Source organism: Leucoraja erinacea, chromosome 26 (assembly GCF_028641065.1).
Source record: "Leucoraja erinacea ecotype New England chromosome 26, Leri_hhj_1, whole genome shotgun sequence".
Taxonomy (NCBI): Eukaryota; Metazoa; Chordata; class Chondrichthyes; order Rajiformes; family Rajidae; genus Leucoraja; species Leucoraja erinaceus.
The window spans coordinates 27,165,890-27,180,383 of NC_073402.1; the positions used below are offsets into that span (position 1 = coordinate 27,165,890).

At 46.7% G+C, this 14,494-nt stretch overlaps 1 protein-coding gene across 1 annotated transcript in view; it reads left to right on the forward strand.

Annotated features, from left to right (window-relative positions):
• Positions 1-14,494, forward strand: part of LOC129709873 (sodium/potassium-transporting ATPase subunit beta-1-interacting protein 1) — a 320,616-nt gene that overhangs the window by 226,931 nt on the left and 79,191 nt on the right. The window contains exon 2 of the mRNA XM_055656507.1: positions 348-485. Coding sequence (XP_055512482.1) covers positions 348-485 — 138 coding nt within the window. The remainder of the gene's footprint in view (positions 1-347; positions 486-14,494) is intronic.

The following is a 14,494-nucleotide window of genomic DNA, read 5'->3' on the forward strand; positions in this document are numbered from 1 at the left end:
ACTCCGTACAGACAGCGCCCGTAGTCAGGATCGAAACCGGGTCTCGATCCTGGTTTCCTCCCACACTCCACAGATGTACAGGTTTGTAGGTTAGTTGGCTTGGTACTGTAAATTTGTCCCCAATGTGTGTGTGTGTGTGTGTGTGTGTGTGTGTGTGCGTGTTAGTGTATGCGGATCACTGGTCGGCACGGACTCTGTGAGCGAAAGGCAGGTTTCCGCTCCCTGTCCCTAAACTAGACTGTCTAATGTCATGACATTTGGATGTTGAAGATCACAGCATGCCGTTGCAGTCATGAACAGTGTGATGGAGTTACTTGAGACGTCAACGTGTTTTCATTTTCTTTTAGGTAGCGGCTTTGGAGCGGCAGATCTTTGACTTCCTCGGCTACCAATGGGTCCCGATACTCGCCAACTTTTTACACATTATGTCAATCATCCTTGGTATCTTTGGAACCATCCAATACAGACCAAAGTACTTGGTGATGGTAAGTTCATCATTTGACTTGTGTTTTGTCTTTAGACTCAATAGAAAATAGCAGGAGTAGGCCATTTGGCCCTTCGAGCTAGCACCGCCATTCAATGTGATCTTCTTCTTGCGTATGGCGTGCAAAGCCTAGAGTTGTCGGACAACTTGTTCTATTTGGTCTTATTTGATTGTGCACGCCGGCTTGATTGCATTGGTCGAAACCACGTCAATGTTGCAATCTCCCACCCCATTCAATGTGATTATGGCTGATCATCCCCAATCAGTACCCCGTTCCTGCCTTCTCCCCATATCCCCTGACTCCGTTATCTTTAAGAGCCCTATCTAGCTCTGTCTGGAAAGCATCCAGTGAACCGGCCTCCGCCGCCCTCTGAGCCAGAGAATTCCATAGACTCACCACTCTCTGTGAGAAAAAGAAAAGGTGCTCTGGTTTCCTCCCCACATTGCAAAGACGTGCAGGTTTGTAAGTTAATTGGCTTCTGTAAATTGCAAATTGTCCCTAGTGTGTGTAGGACAGTGCTGGTGTACGGGTTGATCGGCTGGTTGGCGCGGACCCGGTGGGCGGAAGGCCCTAGTTCCCGCTGAATGGCTGTATCGCTAACGGTCGGAGGACTGTATCTCTAAACTAAACTAAAGGAAACTGACCAACCTAACACTGGAGCCCCGCAACTCTGTGGGTTGGCGGCTCCACGGATACACGCCTCGTAACATTTTCCTCCTGTCATCGCCATAGCAACATTGGCATCCCAGGAGTTGAAGGCCCTTTGTTTTTTTTTGCTAATCTAATACAGCAGGCAATCTGGAATAAAAATGCAGTGCTATAAAAATGAAGTCGTCTCAACTCAGTCAGTGGTGATGTTCCCGAGCAGAACAGCGTGTGCTATCGGTACATCAGACGTGAGGTTGATCACAATAGCAGTGTTAACAGCGGCACCAATCTAGCCATGAACACAATTTGTCCACTGCGAATAAAATGTCCTCAGAATTCTTACAGACTAGCTATTGAAGTAAAATCCCACTCATCTCCTGATTTGTTTAGTCAGCCGGGTCTTTTACGGGAGACTCTGATACACATTTGCTCGCATTTACTTTGAGAGGGCTAGGATACAACATCAGGGATGTAATACTGAGGCTCTATAAGGCGCTGGTCAGGCAGCATTTGGAATATTGTGAACAATTTTGGGCCCCATATTCAAGGAAGGATGTGCTGGCTCTGGAGAGGGCCCAGAGGAGGTTACGAGAATGATCCCAGGAATGAGTGGGTTAACCTACGATGAGCGATTGATGCCACTGGGTCTGTACTCGCTGGAGGATGAGGGGGACAATCATTGAAACTTACCAAATTGTGAAAGTCCTGGATAGAGTGGATGTGGAGAGGATGTTTCCACTAATGGGAGAGTCTAGGACCAGAGGTCATAGCCTCAGAATAAAAGGATGTATCTTTAGGAAGGAGATGAGAAGACATTTCTTTAGTCAGAGGGTGGTGAATCTGTGGAATTCATTGGCACAGAACGCTGTGGAGGCCAAGTCAGTGGATATTTTTAAGGCAGAGATACTTGATTAGTACGGGTGTCAGGGGTTATGGAGAGAAGGCAGGAGAATGGGGAAGAGGGGAAGTTGACTTGATGGACCGAGTGGCCTAACTCTGCTCCTATCACATAAACGTATGATGTCTAATGGGCTGCAGGCTAGATGCATGAAATGCATGTATTGTCCACTGCATGCACTCACAGTCGCTGCAACAACCTCTCTCTCCTCTGGTGCCTGATCCACACGGCCAATGTGGCATCTGTCATCTGATCCGCTGGGGGTAGAGTCTGTGACAGAACACTAGGGACAACTTTACATTTTATACCAAGCCAATTAACCTAAAAAGCTGTACGTCTTCGGAGTGTGGGAGGAAAGCGAAGATCTCAACGAAAACCCACGCAGGTCACGGGGAGAGCGTGCAAACTCCGTACAGAAAGCACCCGCGGTCAGGATCGAACCCGGGTCTCTGGCGCTGTAAGGCAGCAACTCTACCGCCGTGCCTCCCATGTTCAACCTCTCAAATAAAATTCCCCCGTGCTCTGATGACGAATGTACACCACTGTTCCTTCTCTGTGTCCATGGATTAAACCATTTCTTAACATCTCTTTACTCTGTGCTCCAAAATTCCCACCTCGAAACAATCAATGATCAGACTATGCTGCGCGGAATAGCTACGTATTCACCTAAGTTGCCAAATGTATAACAAGGCCTCTAATCCTGTTTTGGTAAATGTGTTTGCATGAAGCAAGCAAGACATAAAACGCTCAAGAAGTCAGTAAGTAAGGAGGCAAGTTTATTGGCCAAGTATTCACATACAAGGAATTCGCCTTGGTGCTCCGCCCACAAGTAACAACATGACATACAGTGACAGTTACGAATGACTCAGAAAACACTAAACATTAATAATAATAAAACATTAATGATAAAACACCATTGATCAAGCATGTGAACCAACAAAATACCAGCTCAAAGGGAGACTACAGATTTTTGGCTGTTGAGTAGAGCAACGACTCGTGGATAAAAACTGTTTTTTAGATTAGATTAGATTAGATTAGATTCGTTTATTGTCATTCAGACCTTTCGGTCTGAACGAAATTTTGTTTCCCTGCAGTCATACATATAATTTTAAAAAATGACAAAAACACATAGTCAACACAAATTTAACATCCACCACAGTGAGTTCACCAAACACCTCCTCACTGTGGTGGAAGGCAAAATCTTAAAGTCTCTGGCTCTTCCCCCTTTGTTCTCCCTCTGCGCCGAGGTGACGGTTCAAACTCCGCGGGTGGTCGCTGCCTCGCCACAGCTCAGAGGCCGAGTCGGGTCTTTTATGTCTGGCTGTGGCAGCTTTGACAGTCCGGAGTCGCCTTCCAGAGGGAAGTGATTCAAAGAGATTGTGGCCAGGGTGAGAGGGGTCAGAGATGATCTTGCCCGCTCGCTTCCTGGCCCTTGCAGGGTACAGTTCATCAATGGAGGGAAGGTTGCAGCCAATAACCTTCTCTGCTGATCGGACGATTCGCTGCAGCCTCCAGGTGAACGCTCCAAACAAGTTCCAAAATGACGCTGCAGTGCATGTGATTTTGAAATGACTTCTATTTTAAGTTTTCTATGTAATGACTGACACACGAGTCACATTGCCCCTGTCAATTACACTTGAGTGAACGCAATTTGTGGTAATTACACATCGTGGCAACTACTCAACAAAATCTCAGCAAGGCGGGAGATAATGTATTCTGCAGGACTAAGTGATAATTAATATCAGTAAAAGCAATCAGTTGAATGGGTGAAGGGAGCTTTGATTTCAAGAACCCAGCCAAAGATGGTTTGAAAAGCAGGTTTTTTGGAAAGGCGCATGGATAGATTCGAGATAGAAACATAGAAACATAGAAATTAGGTGCAGGAGTAGGCCATTCGGCCCTTCGAGCCTGCACCGCCATTCAATATGATCATGGCTGATCATCCAACTCAGTATCGCGTACCTGCCTTCTCTCCATACCCCCTGATCCCCTTAGCCACAAGGGCCACATCTAACTCCCTCTTAAATATAGCCAATGAACTGGCCTCAACTACCCTCTGTGGCAGAGAATTCCACAGATTCACCACTCTCTGTGTGAAAAGATTCAAGTGAGTTTATTGTCATGTGTCCCTGATAGGACAATGAAATTCTTCTTTTGCTTCAGCACATGGATAGTAGGCATTGACTACAGAACAGATCAGTGTGTCCATATACCATTGTATACATATATACACACTTGAATAAATAAACTGATAAAAAGTGCAAATAAAGATAAAGGGCTATTAATATTCAGAGTTTTGTCTGAGCCAAGTTTAATAACCTGATGGCTGTGGGGAAGTAGCTATTCCTGAACCTGGTTGTTGCAGTCTTCAGGCTCCTGTACCTTCTACCTGAAGGTAGCGGGGAGATGAGTGTGTGGCCAGGATGGTGTGGGTCCTTGATGATGCTGCCAGAAGGACATGGGTCAAACGCAGGCAGGCGGGGCAAGTGTAGTTGAGGCAAGTTCTGGTGGGAGAGTCCAGGACCAGAGGACATAGACTCAGAATTAAAGGGAGCGCTTTTAGAAAGGAGACTATAGACAATAGGTGCAGGAGTAGGCCATTCGGCCCTTCGAGCCAGCACCGCCATTCAATGTGATCATGGCTGATCATCCCCAATCAGTACCCCGTTCCAGCCTTCTCCCCATATCCCCTGACTCCGCTATCTTTAAGAGCCCTATCCAGCTCCCTCCTCACCAGGTGAGGAGGAACTTCTTTACTCAGAAGGTCGTCAATCTGTGGAACTCATTGCCACCGAGGGCTGTGGAGGCCATGACAGTGGATATTTTTAAGGCAGAGATAGACAAGTTCTTGATTAGAACGTGTGCAAAGAGTTATGGGGTGAAGGCAGGAAAATGTGATTAGGAGGCAGAGATCAGCCATGATTGAATGGCGGAGTGGACTCGATGGGCCGAATGGCTTAATTCTACTATAACTTGTGAACTTGTGAAGTTGGTCGACGTGGAGAAGATGGGATTCCAGGTGTCCCATGAGCATGCGACTCCATGCAGCAAGCGGGACCTAAGCGACTCCATGCGGCAAGCGCGACCTAACATGGCTAACTTGAGCCGTACGGCCTCGCGGGGCCGGTCCCACTTTGATCGCCGGAGCCGTATGGAGTTGTGCGGCGCTGGTCCCGACATCGCGCGGGGCTCCGAAAAACTGACCGTGTTCAAAAATTCCGCGCGGCAACGGCCTGCCGGCCCACAGCCGCCTCGACGTCGCACGTCACGCGTGAACTTCCCGCGGATTTCACTCGCACTTCATGTCACTCACTCGACCTCCGCCTGGCCCCCGCGTCTGGTTAGGTCGCGCTTGCCGCATGGAGTCGCATGCTCGTGGGACAGGCCCTTAAGACTGTAATTGTCATGACTCTGTTCCACAACTTCCACAACCCTGTGCAGAAAGCTTCCAGAAACAGCAATGTACAACAATCTGATCTTCCTCGTTAGTTGAAGGATAATTATTGGCAGGTCAACTGTTCACAGAATGGGGCGGCACGCACGGTGGTGCAGCGGTAGAGTTGCAGCCTTACAATGCCACAGATCCGGTTCCACCCTGATTATGGATGCTGTCGGTATGGTGTTTGCATGTTCTCCCTGTGACCAGACGGAGTAAACCCACGCAGGTCACGGGGAGAACGTACAAACTCCGTACAGACAGCACCCGTGGTCAGGATCGTACCAAGGTCTGTGGCGCTATAAGGCTGCGACTCTACCGCTGCTCCACCGTGCCGCCCGGAAAGATGACCAGCACCCCTGTAGCCCCGCGAGTCCACGCCAACCATCGATCAACCGTTCACACTAGTTCCATCTTGTCCTACTTTCGCATGCACTTCCTACACACTGTGGGCAATTTGCAGAGGCCAATTAACCTTCAAACCAGCACGTCTTTAGGATGTGGGAGGAAACCAGAGCGCGCGGAAAAAAGTCACGCGCTCATGGGGAGAACGTGCAAACTCCTCATAGACAGCACCCGAGGTCGGAATCGAACTCTGGTGCAGCAGCACTACAGCTGCGCCAATTTTTGCTGGGAACGATACATGACAGGACACGATGGCACTGCGTTACAGCGCCAGAGACCCGGGTTCGATCCTGACTGCGGGTGCTGTCCTTACGGAGTTTGTAGGTTCTCCCCGTGACCTGTGTAGATTTTCCCCCCCACACTCCAAAAAAGATGTACAGGTTTGTAGGTTAATTAGGCTTGGTATCATTGTAAATTGTCCGTAGTCTGTGTAGGATAGTGCTAGTTCGCGGGGATCGCTGGCCGGCGCGGATTTGGTGGGATGAAGAACGGTTTGTTTCCGTGGTGTGTCTCTAAACTAAACTAAAGATAGACACAAAAAACCTGGAGTAACTCAGTGGGACGGGTGAAGGAATGGGTGACGATTCGGTTCCAGACCCAAAACGTCACCCATCCCTTCGCTGCAGAGATGCTGCCTGTCCCACTGAGTTACTCCAGGTTTTTGAGTTTATAACCATATAACAATTACATCACGGAAACAGGCCATCTCGGCCCTACAAGTCCGTGCCGAACAATTATTTTCCCTTAGTCCCACCTGCCTGCACTCATACCATAACCCTCCATTCCCTTCTCATCCATATGCCTATCCAATTTATTTTTAAATGATACCATCAAACCTGCCTCCATCACTTCCACTGGAAGCTCATTCCACACCGCTACCACTCTCTGAGTAAAGAGAAATCTTCGGTTTAAACCAGCATCTGCAGTTCCTTCCTAAACCAAACTCCTGTACATTGTCCTTGCAGTTATAGAAAACCTCTTTTACAGCGGGGCAGAGTAGATTGAAGCACAAATGAAGGCAAACACTTTAATCAACTCAAGGTCACTTAAGCGGCTTTTTGTGACCAAAGTGGTCCAGTAATATATTGCTCTCTGGCTGCTGTTCAAATCTAGAGTTCTTTCGAGGTGGTTAGTGCCTGCTGCCTCAGGCAATTGATTGGAATAACTTGATTACTCATCCGATATTGCAGAAATCCGTAACAATTTCTGTCATTTTTTTCTTCCCATCACCCCCAAAGCCTTTCCTGAAACAGGCCGAGTCGTAGATGCACTTAAGCCTCCGTCTTTATTCTCTCACTGCAGCTCAGATCAAACAATTCATTCCAATCTCCATCATTTGCTCAATAACTAGGACCTGCCAGCATCTCCGTTCCCTTTGAGAAAATCAGGCCCTTTGCCATTACTGGAATCGCTGCCCAGATGCATTAAGGTGTAAAACTGCATTTAGCGTTAAAAGAACTGAAGGTGAAATATTGCTATGAATTGATCCACACTGAAATTACATGCGGGGCAGCACGGTGGCGCAGCGGTACAGTTGCTGCCTTACAGCACCAGAGTCCCGGGTTCGATCCTGACTGTGGGTGCTGTCTGTATGGAGTTTGTACGTTCTCCCTGTGACCTGCGTGGGTTTTCTCCGAGATCTTCGGTTTTCTCCCACACTCCACTTATAGTCACAGTCGTACAGTGTAGAAACAGGCTCTTCAGCCCAACTTGCCTGCACCGGCCAACGTGTCCCAGCTACACTAGTCCCCCATCTGCGTTTGCCCCATATCCCTCTTAACTTATCCTATCCATATACCTGTCTAATTGCTTCTTAAACTGCTATTGTGATCATCCCAGCCTCAACTAGCTCCTTCGGCAGGTCTTTCCATACACTCCCACCCTTCGTGTGACAAAGTTACCCCCTGGGATTGCTATAAAATATTTCCGCCTTCACCTTAAACCTTTGCCTTACACCTTAACACTGTCTGCTATACACCATGAGCAGACAATGGTGGAGAGGTGAGGGAATAAAATGTGGTCGTCGATGTTAAAGGCTGCAGAACGTCAGTAATATGCAGTGAGTATGGCCAATATACTTAAACAAGTTCATTGTTTCTTGCTATAGAGGGAGTACAGAGAAGGTTCACCAGACTGATTCCTGGGATGTCAGGACTTTCATATGAAGAAAGACTGGATAGACTCGGCTTGTACTCGCTAGAATTCAGAAGATTGAGGGGGGATCTTATAGAAACTTACAAAATTCTTAAGGGGTTGGACAGGCTAGATGCAGGAAGATTGTTCCCAATGTTGGGGAAGTCCAGAACAGGGGGTCACAGTTTAAGGATAAGGGGGAAATCTTTTAGGACCGAGATGAGAAAAACATTTTTCACACAGAGAGTGGTGAATCTGTGGAATTCTCTGCCACAGAATGTAGTTGAGGTCAGTTCATTGGCTATATTTAAGAGGGAGTTAGATGTGGCCCTTGTGGCTAGAGGGAACAGGGGGTATGGAGAGAAGGCAGGTACAGGATACTGAGTTAGATGATCAGCCATGATCATATTGAATGGCGGTGCAGGCTCGAAGGGCCGAATGGCCTACTCCTGCACCTATTTTCTATGTTTCTATTTGGTTTTGTCACAAAATATAATGATTTGAATATGCAGAGGTTGGCAATGTGAAGCAGGATTGGTTTCAATTAATATCAAGCAATGCTTTTAGTTTAGTTTTGAGACACAGAGCGGAAACCTGCCCTTTGGTCCTGTGGATAAACCTGCCCTTTGACCCACCGAGACCGCTCCAACCAGCGATCCCCACACACTAGCACTGCCCCACGGACTCTAGGGACAATTTTACATTCATACATTTATACCGATGCCAATGAACCTACAAACCTGCACGTCTTTGGAGTGTGGGAAGAAACCATAGATCTCGAAGAAAACCCAGGCAGGTCACGGGGAGAACGTACAAACTCCGTGCCAACAAGCACCCGTAGTCGGGATCGAACCCAGGCCTCTGGCGCTGTGAGGCAGCAACTCTACCACTGTGCCGGCCTTGCTCAGTACTCAATGCTATGAGAATGTGTGAGGCTGGAGGGTGTAAGGGTGGGGATGAGTCTGTGTGAGCCATGCTCCCATTATTATTTCATGCTAATGCCAGTGTACAAAAACGAGTCACTTCATTTATTGAAGTGCTCTTTTATTAAATTCTCCAAATTAATTGGAGGGAAAAAAAATCCTGGGAAGCTGTGACTCGTGATGGAAGCTTTGCCTGAAAAGTTGTCAAACAGCATCCGGTGTTTCAGATCGAGTGGGGGAAAGTTGGTGAGGTGTTCCAGTAGCCAGCCAAGCCCAAACTTCAGTTTGCTCTTCATACGGCATGCACCGGACATAACGGAATGACTCATGTGTGGGAAGGAACTGCAGATGCTGCTTTACACCGAAGATAGACACAAAATGCTGGAGTACCTCAGCGGGACAGGCAGCATCTCTGGAGACATGGAATGGGTGACTTTTCGGATTGGGACCCTTCTTGTGACTGCACGTCGGGGAGAGGGAGATACAGAGATATATCCCCTGACTCATTCTGAAGAAGGGTCTCAGGGGAGAGGGAGACATAGAGATATGCAAGAGTAAGGTGTGAAAACACAGATCAAAGGGGACAATGATTTACAAGACTGATCCCAGGAATGAGCAGGTTAACTTTTGATGAGTGTTTGTCGGCACTGGGCCTGCACTCGCTGGAGTTTAGAAGAATGAGGGGGGACCTCATTGAAACATACCGAATAGTGAAAGGCTTGGATAGTGTGGATGTGGAGAGGTTGTTGCCACTAATGGGGGAGTCTAGGAACAGAGGTCACAGTCATAGAAACATAGAAATTAGGTGCAGGAGTAGGCCATTCGGCCCTTTAATTGCACCGCCATTCAATATGATCATGGCTGATCATCCAACTCAGTATCCTGTACCTGCCTTCTCTCCATACCCCCTGATCCCCTTAGCCACAAGGGCCACATCTAACTCCCTCTTAAATATAGCCAATGAACTGGCCTCAACTACCCTCTGTGGCAGAGAGTTCCAGAGATTCACCACTCTCTGCGTGAAAAAAGTTCTTCTCATCTCGGTTTTAAAGGATTTCCCCTTTATCCTTAAGCTGTGACCCCTTGTCCTGGACTTCCCTAACATCGGGAACCATCTTCCTGCATCTAGCCTGTCCAACCCCTTAAGAATTTTGTAAGTTTCTATAAGATCCCCTCTCAATCTTCTAAATTCTAGAGAGTATAAACCAAGTCTATCCAGTCTTTCTTCATAAGACAGTCCTGACATCCCAGGAATCACTCTGGTGAACCGTCTCTGCACTCCCTCTATGGCAATAAGGTCCTTCCTCAGATTTGGAGACCAAAACTGTACGCAATACTCCAGGTGTGGTCTCACCAAGACCCTGTACAACTGCAGTAGAACCTCTCTGCTCCTATACTCAAATCCTTTTGCAATGAAAGCTAACATACCATTCGCTTTCTTTACTGCCTGCTGCACCTGCATGCCTACCTTCAATGACTGTTGTACCATGACACCCAGGTCTCGCTGCATCTCCCCCTTTCCCAATCGGCCACCATTTAGATAATAGTCTGCTTTCCTGTTTTGCCACCAAAATGGATAACCTCACATTTATCCACATTATACTGCAGTCCTAGTTCATTTAGGAAGGAGATGAGGAGAAATGTCTTTAGTCAGAGGGTGGTGAATCTGTGGAATTATTTGCCACCGAAGGCTGTAGAGGCCAAGTCAGTGGATATATTTAAGACAGAGATAAATGGAGTCTTCATTAGTACAGGTGTCAGAGGTTTTGGGGAGAAGGCAGGAGAATGGGGTTAGGAGGGGGAATTAGATTTACTAGAATGTTGCTAGAATTTACTAGAATGGGTTTCAACAACTAAGTTACAGAGAAAGGTTGAATAAGTTAGGTCTTTATTCTCTGGAGCGCGGAAGGTTAAGGGGGGACTTGATAGAGGTCTTTAAAATGATGAGAGGGATAGACAGAGTTGATGTGGATCAGCTTTTCCCTTTGAGAATAAGGAAGATTCAAACAAGAGGACATGACTTCAGAATTAAGGGACAGAAGTTTAGGGGTAACATGAGGGGGAACTTCTTTACTCAGAGAGTGGTAGTGGTGTGGAATGAGCTTCCAGTGGAAGTGGTGGAGGCAGGTTCGTTTGTATCATTTAAAAATAAATTGGATAGGTATATGGATGAGAAGGGAATGGAGGGTTATGGTATGAGTGCTGGCAGGTGGGACTAAGGGAAAAAAAGTTGTTCAGCACGGACTTGTAGGGCCGCGATGGCCTGTTTCCGTGCTGTAATTGTTATATGTTATATGGTTAGAACAGCCATGATTGAATGGAGGAGTAGACTTGATGGGCCGAATGGCCTAAATCTATGCCTATCACCTTATAATCAAGAAGATGTAGAATGGTACATTGTTAGTTGTGGGGAAGCTGACAATGGTGACTCATTACAGAGAATGACATTTGGCCCATTGTGCTTCTGGCTTGAAGGAAATGCATTATTCTATTTATTACACTCTGCTACCAATCACAAAGAGTTCCAGATCTGTAATTCCTTGCATCTGCTGCTTAATGTCTTTAATGTTTACTTGTGATGTGTTTCTGGATACTGCTGAGTTTCCTCAAAATAGTTCAGGACCATTAGTGCTGAGCTTACTTAATATGCTGAAGGTAGACACAAAATGCTGGAGTAACTCAGCGGGACAGGCGGCATCTCTGGAGAGAAGGAATGGGTGACGTTTAGGGTCGGGACCCTTCTTCAGTCTCCGAAGTTACACACAAAATGCTGGGGTAACTCAGCGGGACAGTCTGCCTCTCCCGCTGAGTTACTCCAACATTTTATGCTTATCTGTGGTGTAAACCAGCATCTGCAGTTCCTTCATACACAACTTCTTCAGACTCCAGTCTGAAGAAAGGTCTCGACCCGAAACATCACCCATTCCTTCTCTCCAGAGATGCCACCTGTCCCGCGGAGTTGCTCCAGCATTTTGTGTCTCTCTTCGTTGAATAGCCGGCATCTGCAGTTCCTTCCTACGAGCTTACTTAATATGCTTGAGAACCACACACTAACCAGTTGCAGTAAAGTATATCAAAGAGTCATGGCAGGAGATGAATAGCCTTGTCAGGTGACCTACGTGATAGTGAGGTGAAGCCATGATACTGAATAAAATGAAATACAATTTGGATATGAATAAATTATGAAGTAAAATTCCGATTCCAATTTTTCTCCCTGATACTAACAATCAATCTTGCCAAATGTGGGTCTATTAGTAATCATATTGGTTGTCCAATTAAAAGGTCTCAAGGAATTTGCGGTCTCATGCATAGGTAAATTTCCAGATTTAAAATTCAAAACAAACATACATTTCCAATTCTCATTCGAAAATGTTCTCTCTTATTAATTATCACGACTGTAAGGAGAGTATTTCAATCTATGAATGTAAATCCATTGTCAAGTCAATGTCTTCTTGCAGTTGACTAATGGCCCAAGGTAGCAGAGACGAACATGGACATTTTGACTTGGATTTATCATGCAGCCCCTAATGAGAGATGTACAAATGTCCTGGAAGTACATTTCAGAAGGAGAGTGTATTTCCATCTTAATATGGATTTAAATCAAGTTGTCACCATGAGCAGTGAAGGTCATCTTGATTTTAATTCTGGCAGGGCTTTCTAATCACAACACGGGCGGCACAGTGGCGCAGAATTGCTGCCTTACATCCCCAGCGACCCAGGTTCGATCCTGACCACGGGTGCTTGTCTGTACGGAGTTTGTACGTTCTCCCCGTGAACTGCGTGGGTTTTTTTCCAGGATCTCTGGTTTCCTTCCACATTCCAAAGGCGTACATGTTTGTCGGTTAATCGGCTTGGTATAAGTGTAAATTGTCCCTAGTGTGTGTAGGATAGTGTACGTGGATTGCTGCTCGGCGCGGTCTCGGTAACGCCTATTTCTGCGCTGGACATGTTGCGCGCTATCCTGTCAGTGGAAAGACTACACATGATTACAATCGAGCCATCCACAGTGTACAGGTACAGGATAAAGGGAATAACATTTAGTGCAAGATAAAGTCCAGTAAAGTCCGATTAAAGATAGTCCCAGGGTCTCCAATGGGGTAGATGGTAATGTCAGGACCATTCTCTAGCTGGTGATAGTAGGATGGTTCAGTTGCTTGATAACAGCTGGGAAGAAATTGTCCCTGAATCTGTCATGCTCAGAACCTTTGCATAGAAACATAGAAACATAGAAATTAGGTGCAGGAGTAGGCCATTCAGCCCTTCGAGCCTGCACCGCCATTCAATATGATCATGGCTGATCATCCAACTCAGTATCCCGTACCTGCCTTCTCTCCATACTCCCTAATCCCCTTAGCCACAATGGCCACATCTAACTCCCTCTTAAATATGGCCCATGAACTGGCCTCAACTACCCTCTGTGGCAGAGAGTTCCAGAGATTCACCACTCTCTGTGTGCATCTCCTCTCTCTCTGTCCCCCACCACCCCCCCCCCCCCCACCCCACCCTAATCCTCCTGTCAGTTTCACTGTCATCCTGCTTAGTTCCACTGTTTGTATTCATTTTCACCTTCTCCACAGCATACAATGGACCGAGTGAATTGAATACTTTTGTCTGTCCTCATTATAGTTATACTTTGTATACCTCATTGTCACCTTCACCTGGTTAACAATGATCTATTCTACATTTTCCGTGATCTACGTCCCCTTTGATCTGTCTTTTTCACACCTTGCCCTTCCATATCTCCAGTCTCCCTCTCCCCTGACTCTCAGTCTGAAGAAGGGTCTCGACCCGAAACCTCACCCCTTCCTCCTCTCCATGGATGCTGCCTGTCCCGCAGCTTTTTGTGTCTGTCTACAGTGTAAACCAGCATCTGCAGTTCCACCCCACACATCCTCAGACGATGCCTGATCCACTAAGGTTCCTCCAATACTTTGCGATGAACCAAGACAGCGTTTTGCTAAAAAGATGGATTTAGCAAAGCTAAGCCATTAATTATTTTGTTTAAGAAGGAACTGCAGATGCTGGAAAATCGAAGGTAGACAAAAATGCTGGAGAAACTCAGCGGGTGAGGCAGCATCTATGGAGCGAAGGAAATAGGCAACGTTTCGTCCCGAAACGTTGCCTATTTCCTTCGCTCCATAGATGCTGCTGCACCCGCTGAGTTTCTCCGGCATTTTTGTCTATAATTAATTCTTTGTCCACATCTTTCCATCCCTGTTCCCATCTGAATGGACACCAAAGGCAGTTTCTAAATGATACACACTGCTGAATGAAGTCATCACTAATTGATATAAATCACATGCGGCTCGCTGGATGAGCTGACTAACTCACTAGAACCTGTTGTACGTGTTCCGATTGCATATGTCGCCTCTGCACGTTAGGAAACAGAGCGTTATGATCGTCGATCATTTAGATGTGAATATTCTAGGCTGGAAAACGCACAAAATATAGATGTCAAACCTCAGAACCTTGCAGGTGCCTCCACGTAGATTGATCATCTGAGCACGAGTCAGACGGGAATGTTGACGGGTCTCTTGACTCCCCTGCCTCCCCATCCAAGCCCAGT